We start from the raw sequence: 14750 nt of genomic DNA, 5'->3' as shown, positions 1-14750 counted from the left end.
GTGCAAGTAGGACAAAACCCATTTAACGATTCCACTTGATTTCCTTTTGGTTAAGCATCACATTGCAGCACACAAGTTACCCATGCTAGCACCGGCCAAATGCCTCGTTCACGTTCAGGCATTGTTCATACGGCCGGACCCTGGGGTGCCCAGCTCAAGTGGCCATCGCTCTATACAGACACCGCGTCATCATGGCTGTATGTTTGGCCTCCACTACGCTGAGGGAGTGGACTATGCACAAGCGCTCTCCCTTCCCACCACTCATGGCTTCTTTTGAAATAGCTGCCGCCACTGTATGTTGCCAGTATGTTATGCTTCATTACAAAGTTCCATGAAAACAGATTTTGTAAGATTAAAATGTCACTCTCATTGGGTCTCCCTGTGTTGTTTGTAGATGAATACCTTTTACCAGAAGTCTTCTTGAAAGCAAATCATGAAACACACGTGCAAACATTTTCTTAAAAAAATGGAAAAATATTCTCATTTTTATTGAGGTAATTTTCTCTAGAAAAAAAACTGAGGTAACAAATTGCATAGTATAACTTCGATCGTTGTACACACGCACACATACCAACCCACATCCATGAAGGGAATCAATGTACGACATGGGTTTAAAAACATTGATATAAAATGGTAGCAGAGCACCGGTTTACCCTTTATGTTGTCGACTTACTGCCATTTAAAACATGGACACTGCAGGATTTTAGCAACATCTGTTGGGTTGATTCAATACAACAGGACCAATTAGGTTTACTCAAAAGGTGCACAGGGTCATACTAACAGCCCAAGGCGCACATGGCTGGAGAACAGACATTTCCGGTTTAGTCCTTTCTGATCTGCTGGTGTGGAACAAACAATCAAGAGGGTCCATGATTAAATCACTATAAAACACTTTAAAAATAGTTCACTGCCTCAACGGATTGTATTAAAATACATTCGTATTCCAAATGCTGGTCAGCGAGGGACTGCAGCTGAAACCAGAGCCAGCTATTGATATGAACATTCATCATACTGAAAGAGGAATTATAAAAAAATAAAGAAGTACTTCAACAGATTAATGAGCACTTTTTTGTAAAACACTAGTATTGGTTTTTTAGGGGGGAGATGACGATTCACATTCTGACGACGATAAGGGGCAGCAGAGTCGACCGTATCCCTCGGACATTACTGAACCTTCTACTGCTCAACAATAATGTAAATATAAAAAAATCACCTAGCATTGGCTTGAGGACAGCCAATCACGCGCTGCCCTGACAGACCTTGAAGTACTTCTGGGCGGGGTAGGGGTCGATGGATCGAGGGGAAATGGGTCTTGCTGCTGTGTGGTGGACTTAAAACTTGGACCAACACTGGCTGACAGGGTGGTGGGGGTCCAAACTCGGGGACAGAGGAGGACGCCCACTCGACCGCTCCTCGACATTTGTGCGTTTCTACAAGGACTGGCTAAGGAGGAACCACAAGAGCGGCCGTTACCCACAGACATCTATTTCTGGAACTATCCAACCGTTGGCCTTGGACACAGCGAAGGCCCCCCCAAAAACACGCCAAAAACAAATCCAGATAACAGAGTTGGGACGTGATAAAGGGCAAATAACAGCTCGGTCTACATCCAGTTCTGCGTCGACTAAAGCTAAAGTGACTATTAAAAAAAAAAAAAAAAAAAAAAAAAATTTCACTTTTCCATTCCAAAAAGTATGTACAACCAAGAAGCCAACGCATGCAAAACAAATGCATGATCAATAACAATAAAAACCAGGAGACCCGGGTACAGCCGTGCACGTCTTCAGACGGACACTGTTACAACGCCACGCCCCTGATGCGCCACGGCTGATAATCTTTATCAAAATAGAGCTGTACACTATCAACACCGAGCAGAGAATGACGCCAGAGAGATTTAGAAAAAATAAACACTGTTCGATCACAAAGCAGAACCCCACCGTCCTTGAGTCTCTTCATTTCATTTATGTAAAATATTTTCTATAGATCCGTTCCCGAATGTAAAAAAAACAAACGCCATAGGAGGGCGGGCCCGGCGTCCTCCGCCCGGACGGTCAGGAGACGACAGCAGGTGGTCGGGTGGAGGCTGCAGGCCTTCAGCAGGTGGTCGGGTGGAGGCTGCAGGCCTTCAGCAGGTGGTCGGGTGGAGGCTGCAGGCCTTCAGCAGGTGGTTGGGTGGAGGCTGCAGGCCTTCAGCAGGTGGTTGGGTGGAGGCTGCAGGCCTTCAGCAGGTGGTTGGGTGGAGGCTGCAGGCCTTCAGCAGGTGGTCGGGTGGAGGCTGCAGGCCTTCAGCAGGTGGTCGGGTGGAGGCTGCAGGCCTTCAGCAGGGTGGTGGCTGGCGGCTGTACTCCTACAGCGGGTGGTCTTTGTCCTGAGAGGCGCGCTGGGTGTAGAAGAGGATGTAGGCCTGGGCGCGGCACACTTCCTCCACGCTGCACACGTTCATCTTGGAGTCGTTGCAGTGGACCCAGAACCCTGGAGACGGACCGAGGAGAACGTCACTCCCACTGGTTTCCCCGTTCATTTCCCACGGCCACCCGACTGTTCTTGGTAACTTTTACCTTTTTACTTTTACATTAACATTTACGTTTCACATTTAGGGCATTTAGCCAACGCTTTTATCCAAACCGACTAACAATAAGTACATTTGTCAGAAGAAAGTGAAACAGCAATATATCGCTGTCGGCACAGTAAGGGTGTTCATAGGACCAAGTGCAAAGCACTAACAATCACTAGGTTAACCCATTCCCTGTATACAACATAGATAGCTATGATAAGACTTTAGTGTCCTAAAAAAAACAGGCTTGGCCAAGAGCCTTTTAGATTGCATATAGTAAAAACGATTATCCATTCCTGAGGGTCAGGAAGTGAGTGTGTATATCAGAGTGATAAAATACTACTGTGTAAAAACAGCACCTTTAAGTAGCAAGACATGTACAGAGACACTGGATGAGAGACAGCTTCAAGCTTTGTTGAAGTTAACGTATGAATTAAAGTTTAAATCAGAGGCCACCATGCTAGTAGGGCTGTCAAAACTGGTCACAAATGACATTTGAATATTCCTTCTAACACAGGTTCGAACCATTTTCGAATATCTATTCTTGCTCATGTCCATAAGAGGGCGCTACTGTCACTGACTGTCAGACCTGAAGGCCTACAGGCTATTTCCTGGGTTGAGAATGCACTGAGGATCCAGGGATGGGAGATAATCTCTCCCTGAGATGGGTGGTGAACTCTCCATCTTTCTAGCACCGTGTTTGATTCATTGTAGGGGTGTACGGTATAAACGGTATAGAAAGTACACCGGTGTGAATTTGCGCTACGGTATGGATTTTGACCATACCGTGAGACCGGTGTGACTATAAGTAACATAAATACAGTAACGTAACTTATTGTTCATGTGAAAAGTAAAGTTACGCGAAACTACTGAAAATATGGTAAAATATGGTTCCTTTTTCAATTCGGCGCAACGTTACTTTTCCCAGGGACCGATTTGACAGCGATACTGCCTTCTTAGGCAGTATGCTATTGTGCAAGCACGCAGGTGCGCAGCCTGCGCAATAGTCCCTTCACAAGCTCTCATTCACCGTACGAGACAGACGCTGGTAGCGTGAAGCTGTCTCTGCATCTCAGACATCGCTTCCGTAGGCATTTTCCAAAGCCAGTCCTTACGACAAAAAAGCCAGTGGTGGAACGAGATAACAAACGTTGTCACTGTTTACCTGTGTAAGGACATGGTTCCCTTTCAAAATGTCGATAGGAAGTGCTTTAAAGAGATGATCAAAACACTCGATCCCAGGTACACGTTACCTGCCCGCACACACTTCAGCCAAATTGAGATGCCAAAACTATACGGCAAGGTCCACGACCACCTGGAGAAATAAATCCATACTGGAAGTAACTTAAAATAAAAAGAAAAGATTTAGCATTTTTTTCTATTGCAGTTTTGCTCAATAAATGTTCTTAAAATACTTCTATACAAAAATAGCTGCCTAACATTTTACCCCTTCAGAAGCATTTATATCGAAATTAGAATATAACATTAACATACCGTGACATAATACCGTACCGTCTATGCCTCAAATCATACCGTGATATAAATTTTAGTCCATACAGTACAGCCCTAATTCATTGTAATAAGTTTGTTTCCATTTGCTCCATCACTCATGCCATAACTCGCTAAACCACGCCAAAGATGTTTTTTCTTCTCTTTGGAATTTTGAATATTCGGTGACAGCCCTACTAGCCAGCCAGCCAGCCAGCCATACTCGACAGCCTGCCACTGACGGCTCCCTGCCAGCCACTGACACTTCCCAGTCAGCCAGCGACACCCTGCCCATGTCCCTCGGGTGGAGCAGCCCACTCACCCCCCTCCTTGTTGTAGCAGTAGGCGGTGTAGTGGCCCGAGCCGAAGCCCTTCCCATGATGCATCACCACGGCGGAGAGCTCGTATAGGAAGTGTTTTGAGGGTGCGGCGCCGGGAGGGGCGGGGCAGGTCAGGCCGCTGGGGGAGGGGTCCCGGTAACAGTAGGGCTCCATGTTCAGCAGCTGGTCGAAGCGCACGTGCACGCCAATCTTCTCCCGGTGGTTCCGCCCAGACCACCTGAGGACCAATCACACGCAGCGATCAATGATCTGTCGTTTCCCTCACAGACCACCTGAGGACCAATCACAAGCAGCAGTGATGATCCTGTGGTTTTCCCTCACTTTAACAGGAGACGTAATTTAGTACTCAAGTACTGCGCTTCTTAGGGTCAGGAATAACAAATGCATCCACTATGCATTAGTGTTGTATCAACGTGCAATAAAAATACTAGAAAGTATAATACAAGAATAAAAACACATCATCATGACGTTGATATCTTAAACAAAAAAAAAATCACAAATTAAAACGTTTTGAAAGAGGAATATAAATTGTTAGGTTTTGTCTGCACAGAGACATCCTTACTTTTTTCCAGGAAAAAACTTTAGTCTCTCAGACTTTAAGTTAAATGAATTGTATTTTAATATCCTCAACTTAACCATTTAGAGACAATAAGAGTAATCCTAGGGGCTGTGTGGTGGAGGTACCTGAAGCGTTTGAGGTGCAGCCGGAGAACCTGAGGCAGCTTGTGGACCATCAGCTGCTTCTGGGCTTCGGTCAGGATGACCGGTTTGGAGGAGAGGCGACGGCGCTTTGCTGAAAAACACCCAGAACAACTTATTCAGCAGACTCTCTTGTGGAGTCACACCACTGTGGTGACGCTTAACAGAGAGCAATAAATGCAAGGGAACAAGCAGTAATCCGACCTCTGGAAGGTTGATGGTTGAGAAAAAACATTTAAATTTACCAATTAATGTTGACTACAGAATGGAAAATATAAAACCCATTAGCTAGAAGGGAGTCGACTGAAGGCCGCTACACACCAGCCACACAATTTGAAACATTTTAGGAGACTCTGACGAGTTCGGGAACAAATCTGTTCGGTGTGTTCAGCTGTGTTGGAAGCTTTTGGAACCGCGCAGACGTTGTCTGGTCCGATTCAACATACAAAGTCTGACATTGGCAAATCAGCTCGGTGTGTGGGAGGGGCTGACTAGCGCCACGAGACTAGCGCCTGCATCTCGCGCAAGCGCAGAACGTACACGCTACTATGTAGCTGGCAGTAGTCTTCGCGGTGTGTTTCAATGGAACTCTTCTGCCCAACCCAACGGGTCAGACTAGAGGCAACGGAGTGGTTGGATAAAGGCAGTTGGCCGTTGGTTTGAGTCTGGGCGGTGTGTCGCCCCCTTAATACAAAGTGGGACAGCAGAGAGCCGGCCAACACTGAATCAGCTCGCCCAGACTTGGCTACCAGAAACTGCCATTTAATTCAGTCAGAGCAGACGTCTGCCAGCAGACAGTTGGCGAGCAGCTACGAGCGCGGCGTCCTTAGCATGCAGCTCCGTGCGCGGCGTCATTAGCATGCAGCCTACAGAGCGGCGTCGTTATCATGCAGCCTAGAGCGCGTTGTCGTTAGCATGCAGCTACGAACGCTACATCGTTAGCATGCGCTCTAGGGCCGCCACTCACTGTTGCACTGGTCGCAGGCGTAGATGTTCCCCTCCAGCGCTTCCGTCTCTGTGAACTTGGCCAGCATCTCGGTCAGCCGGCAGGACACCTGTGCGGCAGACTCCCGGCTGTTGCTGTGGTAACGCTCGGGGAACTCCAGCGACAGGTCCCAGAAGGGCTCCACAGTGTTGGACTGGTAGTCACACGCCAGGCACGTCACCTGGGGGAGGGGGAGACAGAGGGAGAGAGAGAGAGTGACAAATATGTTATGAACAGAATGGAATCCGTGAGTGACCAGTCACTTCCTGTGTGCGTCCTTTCCTCACCAGGCTAAAACCACACAACTTTCAATTCGTCATTCATACACACTTGAAAAAGGAAGCAGCAGAAAATGAGACACTTATAAACCACAGCTCCACATTATCCAGAAACTTGTGTGTGCGTACGTACGTACGTGCGTGTGTGTGTGTGTACTGATCTTTTCTCCTCCTCTCCTCACCAGGCTAAAACCACACAACTTTCAATTCGTCATTCATACACACTTGAAAAAGGAAGCAGCAGAAAACGAGACACTTATAAACCACAGCTCCACATGATCCAGAAACTTGTGTGTACGTATGTACGTGCGTACGTACATACGTGCGTGTGTGTGTACTGATCTTTTCTCCTTGTGGAGACAGTCCTCCCCCAGAGTTCCTTGATGGCTGGTTCAGACTACACAATTCTCAGATATTCCTCCATGATTTAACATGTCACACTATGCTACAACAGCGCCAGGAAATCGGGCTTTGTCTCGTCAGAAGACTGGCCACACTACAAGATTCAAGGGTGCGATGCTCTAGATAATCTTTACTTTGTATCGTTCACGATACACGCAACACAGCAACAAAGTGTCAATAACAATAGATCCTGAGTTCCTATACTAGTCTAGGCATTATGATGGCGGTCAGGGTTAGGGCGTAGTGCATTGAAGTTTAGAGATGAGCTGATGAGATGCGCGGATGAGCTGTAATGTCATCCGCACCCGCTGCTTAACATCAATAATCCACCCGCAGCAATGTTTTTTACAACAATTGATACCCAAAACCACCCGATCATCATTCATTAGGGTGACCAGACGTCCCGGTTTTGCGGGGACAGTCCCGATTTTGAGTTGCGTGTTCTTCCGCGTCACGACAAAATTCATCCAAGTAGATATTACTTTCTTACTTTTATTCCACACAATCCACCCAACCCACGGATTATCCGCGGTGTCCGCCCGGGTATGACTGCCAACCGCGCATCTCTACTAGTCTTTACTTTAGTTTAGTGGTGTAACGATACACAAAAGTCACGATTCGGTACGTACCTTGGTTTTTCAGTGATGGTTCAATATGTTTTTCGGTACAGCAGTTTTTATTATTTTATTTTTATTAAACAATTTTGATTTGATTTATTAAATTGTATCAAACAAATGCCTAACACAAATTCAAATACATAAAATACAATTGAGGATAGAAACACAATCAAGTCCAGGACTTATTTCCATTGTGGTCCTCAACAAAAAACATCAGGACAAGACAAGGCACTCACAGTGTCAGTGTCACAGAGTATGTGCTAATCAATAAAAACTTGAGTAAAAAAAAAAAAAATTATATTTTTTCGGTACGTACCGAAATGAAACGCGCTGCGACATTCCCCCCCCATTGGGGGGGAACTTCACTTTCCATTCATTGCTTTCGAGGTACAGCATAGCATGTTGAAGATATGGTTCTATCCTAACCCAACGACTATCACACATTCTAGTAATAATGACACACCGTATGGGATCACACTTCCTAATAAATAACAACATGGTTTGTAATCATCTGCCAAGGAGGAGACTTAGGCAGATGATTAGGGATTCAATCATGTTTTCTGGGAGAAAAATTCATGACACAGGAGCTAGTCATATAATAGAGGGACTTTAGTATGTGTCGTGCATGGTTAAACTTTAAGCCACTGCCAAGTTGACAACATTAACTAATCATTGACAATTTGAACAAGGTTGGCCAGTCACCTGACATTAGAGGAAGCGACTCGAGTCGGTGCCAGAAGAAACAAGCAATTCACTAGAGCAACTTGCTTAACGAAGAGGAAATGCCCCTATAGTATACATACATACATACATATGGACGACTCTACGGTTGTACTGCAGCATGCAGCAGAGCCAAAGGTGATCCCCGAGAGGGAGAGAAGACTCTTCAGGTCAGTGCAATAACAGTGAAACAATGCTCTGCATGACTGGCGACGTTTGATTAAAAAGACAGTCTAACCTGTTCTGCAGGAACAGGTTCTGTCTGTCTGTCTGTGTGTGTGTTCTTTAACCAATAGAACAATAATGTTCTTTAACCACAAAAACTTCTGCTTGATTTGTAATGGGTGTTTAAGTGGAGCCCAATGAGACACCGGATACCCGATCAATCACCCAGACCGTATGATCTTGTATCTTATGACAAGCAAACCCTGGGTCCTCACCTGGCTGAGCAGCTGCCCGTGGAAGATGCTGTTGACCACGTTGAGGACCTGCTTGATGAGGCGCTTCTGTGTGTGGGGCACGCCGGCGGGGGGCGCCGGCCCCCCGGTGGTCTCCAGCTCCCGCTGCACCTTGTCCAGCAGCTCGCACAGGAACTCCTGGGCGTCCTGCTGGGCGTAGCCCCGGAAGGCGGGTATCAGCTGCCACACCGAGTGCAGCATGGCGAAGGGCGACACCAGCGCCCACTTGCCCGACCACATAACCTGGAAGAGCGTGTGCAGCTCGTGGCACAGCGAGATGTGCTTGGAGCTGGGCTCCATGGGCTGAACCAGCTCCATGCTGCGCGCCCGCGACGACCCTCCGCTCAGCCCCGCACCGCAGCCCCCCCCCGAGCTGGCCTGGAGGCTCTTCCTGTGTGCCAGCGGGGACTGCGGGGCCAGCTGGCCGTGGACGGCGGAGGCCAGCAGCTCCAGGGCCTGGGTGAGGTCCAGCTGCAGGAAGCACTCCCTGAAGACGTGCAGGTGGCTGAGCACCTGCAGGATGGAGTTCATGTAGCACGTGTTGCCCAGGTTACGCAGCCCCGTCACGCCCGGTGTCACCGTGGGCCGCCGCTTGAAGGGCGAGCCGCCCTGCTTGGCGGACGGTTTGGCGGGCTGCTTGGCGGTCTGTTTGGGGGGCTGTTTAGCGGGCTGCTTGCGGAGCAGTGGGGTGCCAGGCGCCCTGCGGGGGGCCAGGGGGGGGACCCGGGGCTTTGGCTTGGGTTTGGAGGAGGGGGCGCTGGGGGCCTTGGCAGCGGGTACGGCCCTTTTGGATCGGACTGTTTGTTTCTGGGGGGTCGCGGCGGGGGGGCTCCTAGTCCGTGTCCTGTTGGCCGAGGGACCGCTGGCGCTCGTGTCGTTGCGGCGCGCCTTGCAGAGCGAGGCCAAGCCGGCGGCGTCGGCCGCCCTCTGGCTCTGCCGCCGCAGGCGCCGGCTCTTCCTGGGCGGGGCGCTCTCCAGCTCCGCCTGCAGCTGCCTCTTGACAGAGCGCCGCCGCTCCAGCTTCTCCCGCCTCTTCTCCTCCTCCTCCCGCCTCTTCTCCTCCTCCTCCCTCAGCCGGCCGCCCTCCGTCAGCGTGAACCACACGCGAAACACGCGGCCCATGAGGGTACGCCGCCGGTGCCACAGGGCGGTGAACATGCGGTCCTCGTCCCTGAGCTGCAGCTCGCGGGCGCCGCAGGGCAGCAGGGCGTCGGGGGCGGCACTGGTGGAGCGCAGCGTGCGGCCGCTGCGCGTGGTCACCTCGTAGTGCTGGCTCTGGATGGCGCTCAGGGTGCTTCGCAGGAGCTTGAGGTCGCCCGTGGCGTTGTCGTTCAGCACGTAGTCGTCGCACAGGTAGCAGAAGACGTACAGCTCGTTGACCTCGATGGCCAGCGGGTGCCGCTGCAGCTGGAAGTGCCGCAGCGCGTGCTCCTCGATGTAGCGACCGCATGCCACGTGGGCGCAGCCCAGGCAGGCCCACACCGACTCCGTGGTGTTGCAGTCCAGGCAGTGCCACTTCTGGGGGTTGAGGATGGAGTGGTCCGGGGCCAGCCGCAGCCGCCCCACGTGCTTACACCTGTCCATTGCACCGGCCTGCCCTCCCACCCGCCTCGCTGGGTCCCTGGACACGCAGCCCGGTCCCCAAGGGGAGGGGGGGGGGGGGGGGGTATATCCGTGTGGGTCCTCTGAACGGTTTCAGTCCACCAGAGTCAACATGGTGAACTGCCAAATGTGTACCCCAAAGGCATGGCTTTATCTGGGGGACACAGAGGAAAGGGAGTCATTGCTGGAATGCATGCAATGGTAATGCGATTAGTTTTCTCTACGTAACAGCAAACAACACAGCATATAGGTTTAAGATAAATGTGAGTTCCAACACATATTTCAAACCATTCCCAATAGCCTTTCAGACTTTCCTATAGATGGGATCAAAGAGTAGCACTACATATACATTTGGGAGCTTGAATCAGTCTTCAGAGCAGGGTTTCAGTGTCTTCCATAGAGGCAAAAGATACCCCTGGGGGGTTGGTGCAACGAACTGGAGAGACTGGGGATCCTGAAGTAGTTGTGAGCCCCATCAACCCCCCAGTGGGATGGTTTGGGGAGGGAGGGGAAGAGGACTTAAAACCTGGCCAACAAAAGCTGGAGGCGAGAGAGACCTTTTGTCATGGTACAGGACTGCCTTCCCCAAAAGAAATGATCGACAGACCCGGATGAAAAGAAATCGGACAGTTGGGCAAAGTGTTGTTATGGTAACTAAAAAGGGAAAGTGACAAAAAAAAGGGTACTTAAGAGAAATGTTATTTTCTTCTGCACATCTCTCTGGCACTAACAGGTTGTCTCTGAGCTCTTCCCAGCAGACATGTCACACTTTTGAACAAAACATATTGTCAGAAAAACAATGAAAGTGTTCAGACTTCAGCGTTGGTGTGTTCACTCGTTATAATAGGCTTTTCCCTGCATTTGAGAAACAACAATTCTCATTGTTATGATCGGATCAAAGATGGGCATTACTAGATATATGATTCAATGTATGTAACATAAATTTCGATCATTTGGCAGTGACAAAAAAAAAAGGTAATTTAGGACAAAACTGTTCAGTGACCACGGATATCTAACCTCGGAGTAGACACCTTCACACAGATACTGGTAGTAAGTAAGTTAAGTATTAATGACAGGGCAGGTGGTGTTTATGGGGTTTCCCTGACTGCACCAGAGTGTAATCGAGCGGGCTTTGCCCTTGTGTGTGTGAACTGAGATCAGATAGAGATAGATAGATCCTTTTAATAATCCTTTACAGTAAATTACAGAGCCACTGCAGCTTCAAGACAGACATAGCACCACACATTTCCTCAGATATCGTCCACACTTAATAAGTTAAAATACAATAAATACATACAAAAAAAGTGCACGATCGCCATTCACTATCCACTTTGAACTGGCTCACTACGTGGTCCAATATAGTCCACAGCGATGCAACAACCCACTGGCCCTTAGTAACTATAAAACACTGAATTACAGGCACACCAGTGAAATTGTTGAGATTATAAAATGGTAAAAATCGACTAAAGTTTAGGAAGAAAAACAACCACGGCTGAGCAAAGGTTTAAGACTGAGACATACTTCAACGCTATTAACATTACACTATTGATCGTATACTTCCTCAGTAATCAGCCAAAATCAACTGAAAGACTGTACGTAGACGATACGACTCGTTAGGTACCATAGTGTTTTCTCCAGATCAGTGATTTAAGAGATTATCCAGAGTGTAGCTCTCCTCTGTGCTAGCAGTTAGCCTAGCCTGCTAACGCTAGCCTTCAGTAATAATCCTGAGAAGTTCAAGCCCTCGCTGCTGGTAAATGGTCAATTTTTCCGCAACACTGTCGCGAACACATCATCGTGTACACACACACACAACTCGTATCGCTGTCAGAATAACACAAATGTGTCATAATTGAGAGCGAAACAAAGGGGTAGCAGCGTTACCTATCTCTCCTTCACAGGACCGGCTGCGGCCGTTACTGACGGGGCCGCCATCTTGTCGGTCCTCTCTGGTCGCGTGGTGTCGGCTCGAGTGCCGTCCTCCGCCGGTGACGTCATTGTTGTTGTTATTGTTGTGAATGGTGGTGGTGGTGATGATGATGATGATGATGATGATGATGATGACGAGAGTGATGGAAAAAATCTAACAACAATTAATGTATGTCATGTTTTCATTATCTTTGTATGAATAATTATTATTCCCATGCGCTTTATTTTTTTTAATTTTTACTTTGTTATTATTTGTGTCCATCAATTTCAACTCTGTCTTCTGCAGTGTATTTCTTGGCCTATGCATGGGTTTGCATATGTTGTAGGGCACAAAGTATTTTTCTTATAGCCTACTGTTATACTTATAAAATGTGTTGCCGAAAAGTGTTTAAGTTTGTAATTGGATTTAAGCCGGTGGCCACTTTTATTTATATGATGTGGTACAAAATGTAGGCCTACTTCGTCGCTTTAACAAAGAAACGTCAGGGGAAAGCAAGAGATGACGTGTGAAAGCAGAGAGACGTGATGCGGATGGGAGTGAAGGCGCGAAGCGGGGATAGAAGTGAATAATACAGTGTTTAGTCCTATAATTAATGGAAGTTTGAGTTGTGTTGCATCACTGCGGATACTGGAGTAAATCATCACGTCAGGAGTCTATCTCAATTCGTGGACTCAAATTAATACGGTTAATACGGTTAAGTAAAGGTAGAGTTATGTAACATGCATTACAAATAACGCATGTGACCTTGCGTCGAGGCGACGCAGAACCAAAACAGGTTCACGACTGCATCGAAGCGACTGCGTGGTCATTGCGTTGCGTCAACGTCCAACCGCACGAGCGAAATCCAGACATCCCGACCACGCGCCGGATTCAGAGGAAGGTAACAGATAGTTGGAGACATTTTTTAACCCACTCATTAATTTCTTACAATTTATCCAATTTAAATACTACCCGAAATTATGTGGGTATAAAACTGTACAATAGCGAGTGAACGGGGGTGAGAGAAAGCTAGCAAGAGTTCCCGCAGCCGTTGTATGCAGAGAAATTACAAATAAACAAAAACTGCTTTAATGTAAGTTTATAATTGAAAAATACAAATTTCACATTTCTCAAAGAAACTTGACATTGTTTCAACAGCTCCATTTGAACAATTTACATTGAATGGACAGCTCTAGCCATTATGGCCAGAGCCAAACATTTCGACAAAAATATATATAGGCCTATGTAGTGGACATTATGGACACAATTCACCATACTGTATAAGCATTTATTTCCCTTGATCAGACGTGCGTTCTGCACGACATGTTAATGTGTTAGCGTGTTCCAATATAAGGGACGCTGTCTCTTTAATAATGCCGACCGGCTGGTTGTTATGACGACAGCGTCGGTTGGGTTTCTAGGTTTTAGAGTGCAACAATAAATGACACGCCGTTGCGTTGTCGACGTGAGAAATTGCTTCTTCTTTTATTAAATCACAATTTCCACACTGGTGACCCCGACGTGATGGCGTGTCATTTATTGTTGCACTCTAAAACCTAGAAACCCTGTGTGACACCGGCGCACAGAGAAGCATTCTGCCTGCATTGACACTGGACATCCTGGCAGATGGATTTGGCCCCCCCCTGGAGGCTGCTAATGGTAGCCCCATACGCACTTATGGCACTCGACACGTTACACTGTGTTTTGGCGGTCAGCGGTTTAGCTGGGACTTTATCACAGCCAAAGTGGCTGTCCCCCTCCTGGGTGCGGATTTTCTATGCGCTTATGGGCTGCTGGTGGATGTCAAAAACCGTCGCTTGATTGACGCCACCACGTTTTCTTCATACACCTGCGCTCTCAGTGGTTTGGACTCCATCAGACTGTCTAGCGTGCTCTCGCAGGCCGACGAGTTTCATCGCCTGCTCGCAGAGTTTCCAGTGCTCACACAGCCCACCTTTTCTTCATCTACGGCCAAGCATGGAGTGGAGCACCACATCGCCACCAATGGCCCGCCTGTCTACGCCCGGGCGCGACGACTAGACCCAGCCAAACTGGCCATTGCCAGGGCTGAGTTTGACAGCATGGAACGCCTTGGCATCATCCGCCGCTCCAGCAGCCCGTGGGCTTCGCCTCTCCACATGGTTCCAAAGCCCGCCGGCGGGTGGCGCCCCTGCGGCGATTACCGCAGGCTTAACGACGCTACGACGCCAGATCGCTATCCAGTGCCTCATATCCAGGATTTTTCAGCACATCTGGCTGGCAAAGTTATTTTTTCTAAGGTGGACCTCGTCCGTGGATACCACCAGGTTCCTGTCCAACAGCTTGATGTGCCCAAAACAGCAGTGATCACCCCTTTTGGACTGTTTGAGTTCTTGAGGATGCCTTTCGGCCTTAAAAACGCCGCCCAGTCGTTCCAGCGCCTCATGGACTCTGTGCTACGTGATCTGCCTTTCCTGTTTGTGTACCTGGACGACATCCTCGTGGCCAGTACCTCCAAAACCGAACACCTGGCCCACCTGCGGATCCTCTTCGAGCGTCTCAGCCGGCACGGACTTATTATCAACCCAGCTAAGTGCCAGTTTGGGTTGACCACCATCGACTTCCTGGGTCATCGAGTCACCAAGGGCGGGGCCGTGCCACTCCCATCTAAGGTTGACGCGATCACGTGCAATCATGTGCCCCCTGCATGAGGCCTTG

The 14750-nt window shown here is 48.6% G+C and overlaps 1 protein-coding gene across 2 annotated transcripts; it reads right to left on the bottom strand.

The window, feature by feature from the left end:
- Window positions 1-511: 511 nt before the first annotated feature.
- usp44 (ubiquitin specific peptidase 44) lies at window positions 512-12349 on the bottom strand. 2 transcript variants are annotated; one of them, XR_014638876.1, is made up of 7 exons: window positions 12029-12349; window positions 8525-10298; window positions 6050-6248; window positions 5068-5176; window positions 4365-4600; window positions 1260-2472; window positions 512-1156 (listed from the first exon to the last, which is right to left on the bottom strand). XR_014638876.1 is itself a non-coding variant. In XM_084482767.1 (6 exons), exons 2-6 carry the CDS (start codon window positions 10124-10126, stop codon window positions 2348-2350), a joined length of 2271 nt encoding a protein of 756 aa, XP_084338893.1. In that variant the 5' UTR covers window positions 10127-10298; window positions 12029-12349; the 3' UTR covers window positions 512-2347. The 2 variants fall into 2 exon arrangements, 1 of the variants encoding a protein (XP_084338893.1); XM_084482767.1 differs by having other exon boundaries at window positions 512-2472.
- Between the last annotated feature and the right edge of the window lie 2401 nt (window positions 12350-14750).

The sequence above is a fragment of the Micromesistius poutassou genome (genome assembly GCF_964030765.1).
Source record: "Micromesistius poutassou genome assembly, chromosome: 18".
In the NCBI taxonomy this organism is placed as follows: Eukaryota; Metazoa; Chordata; class Actinopteri; order Gadiformes; family Gadidae; genus Micromesistius; species Micromesistius poutassou.
Note: the sequence above shows the minus strand (reverse complement) of the source record. Positions and strands in the feature narration are given on the sequence as shown.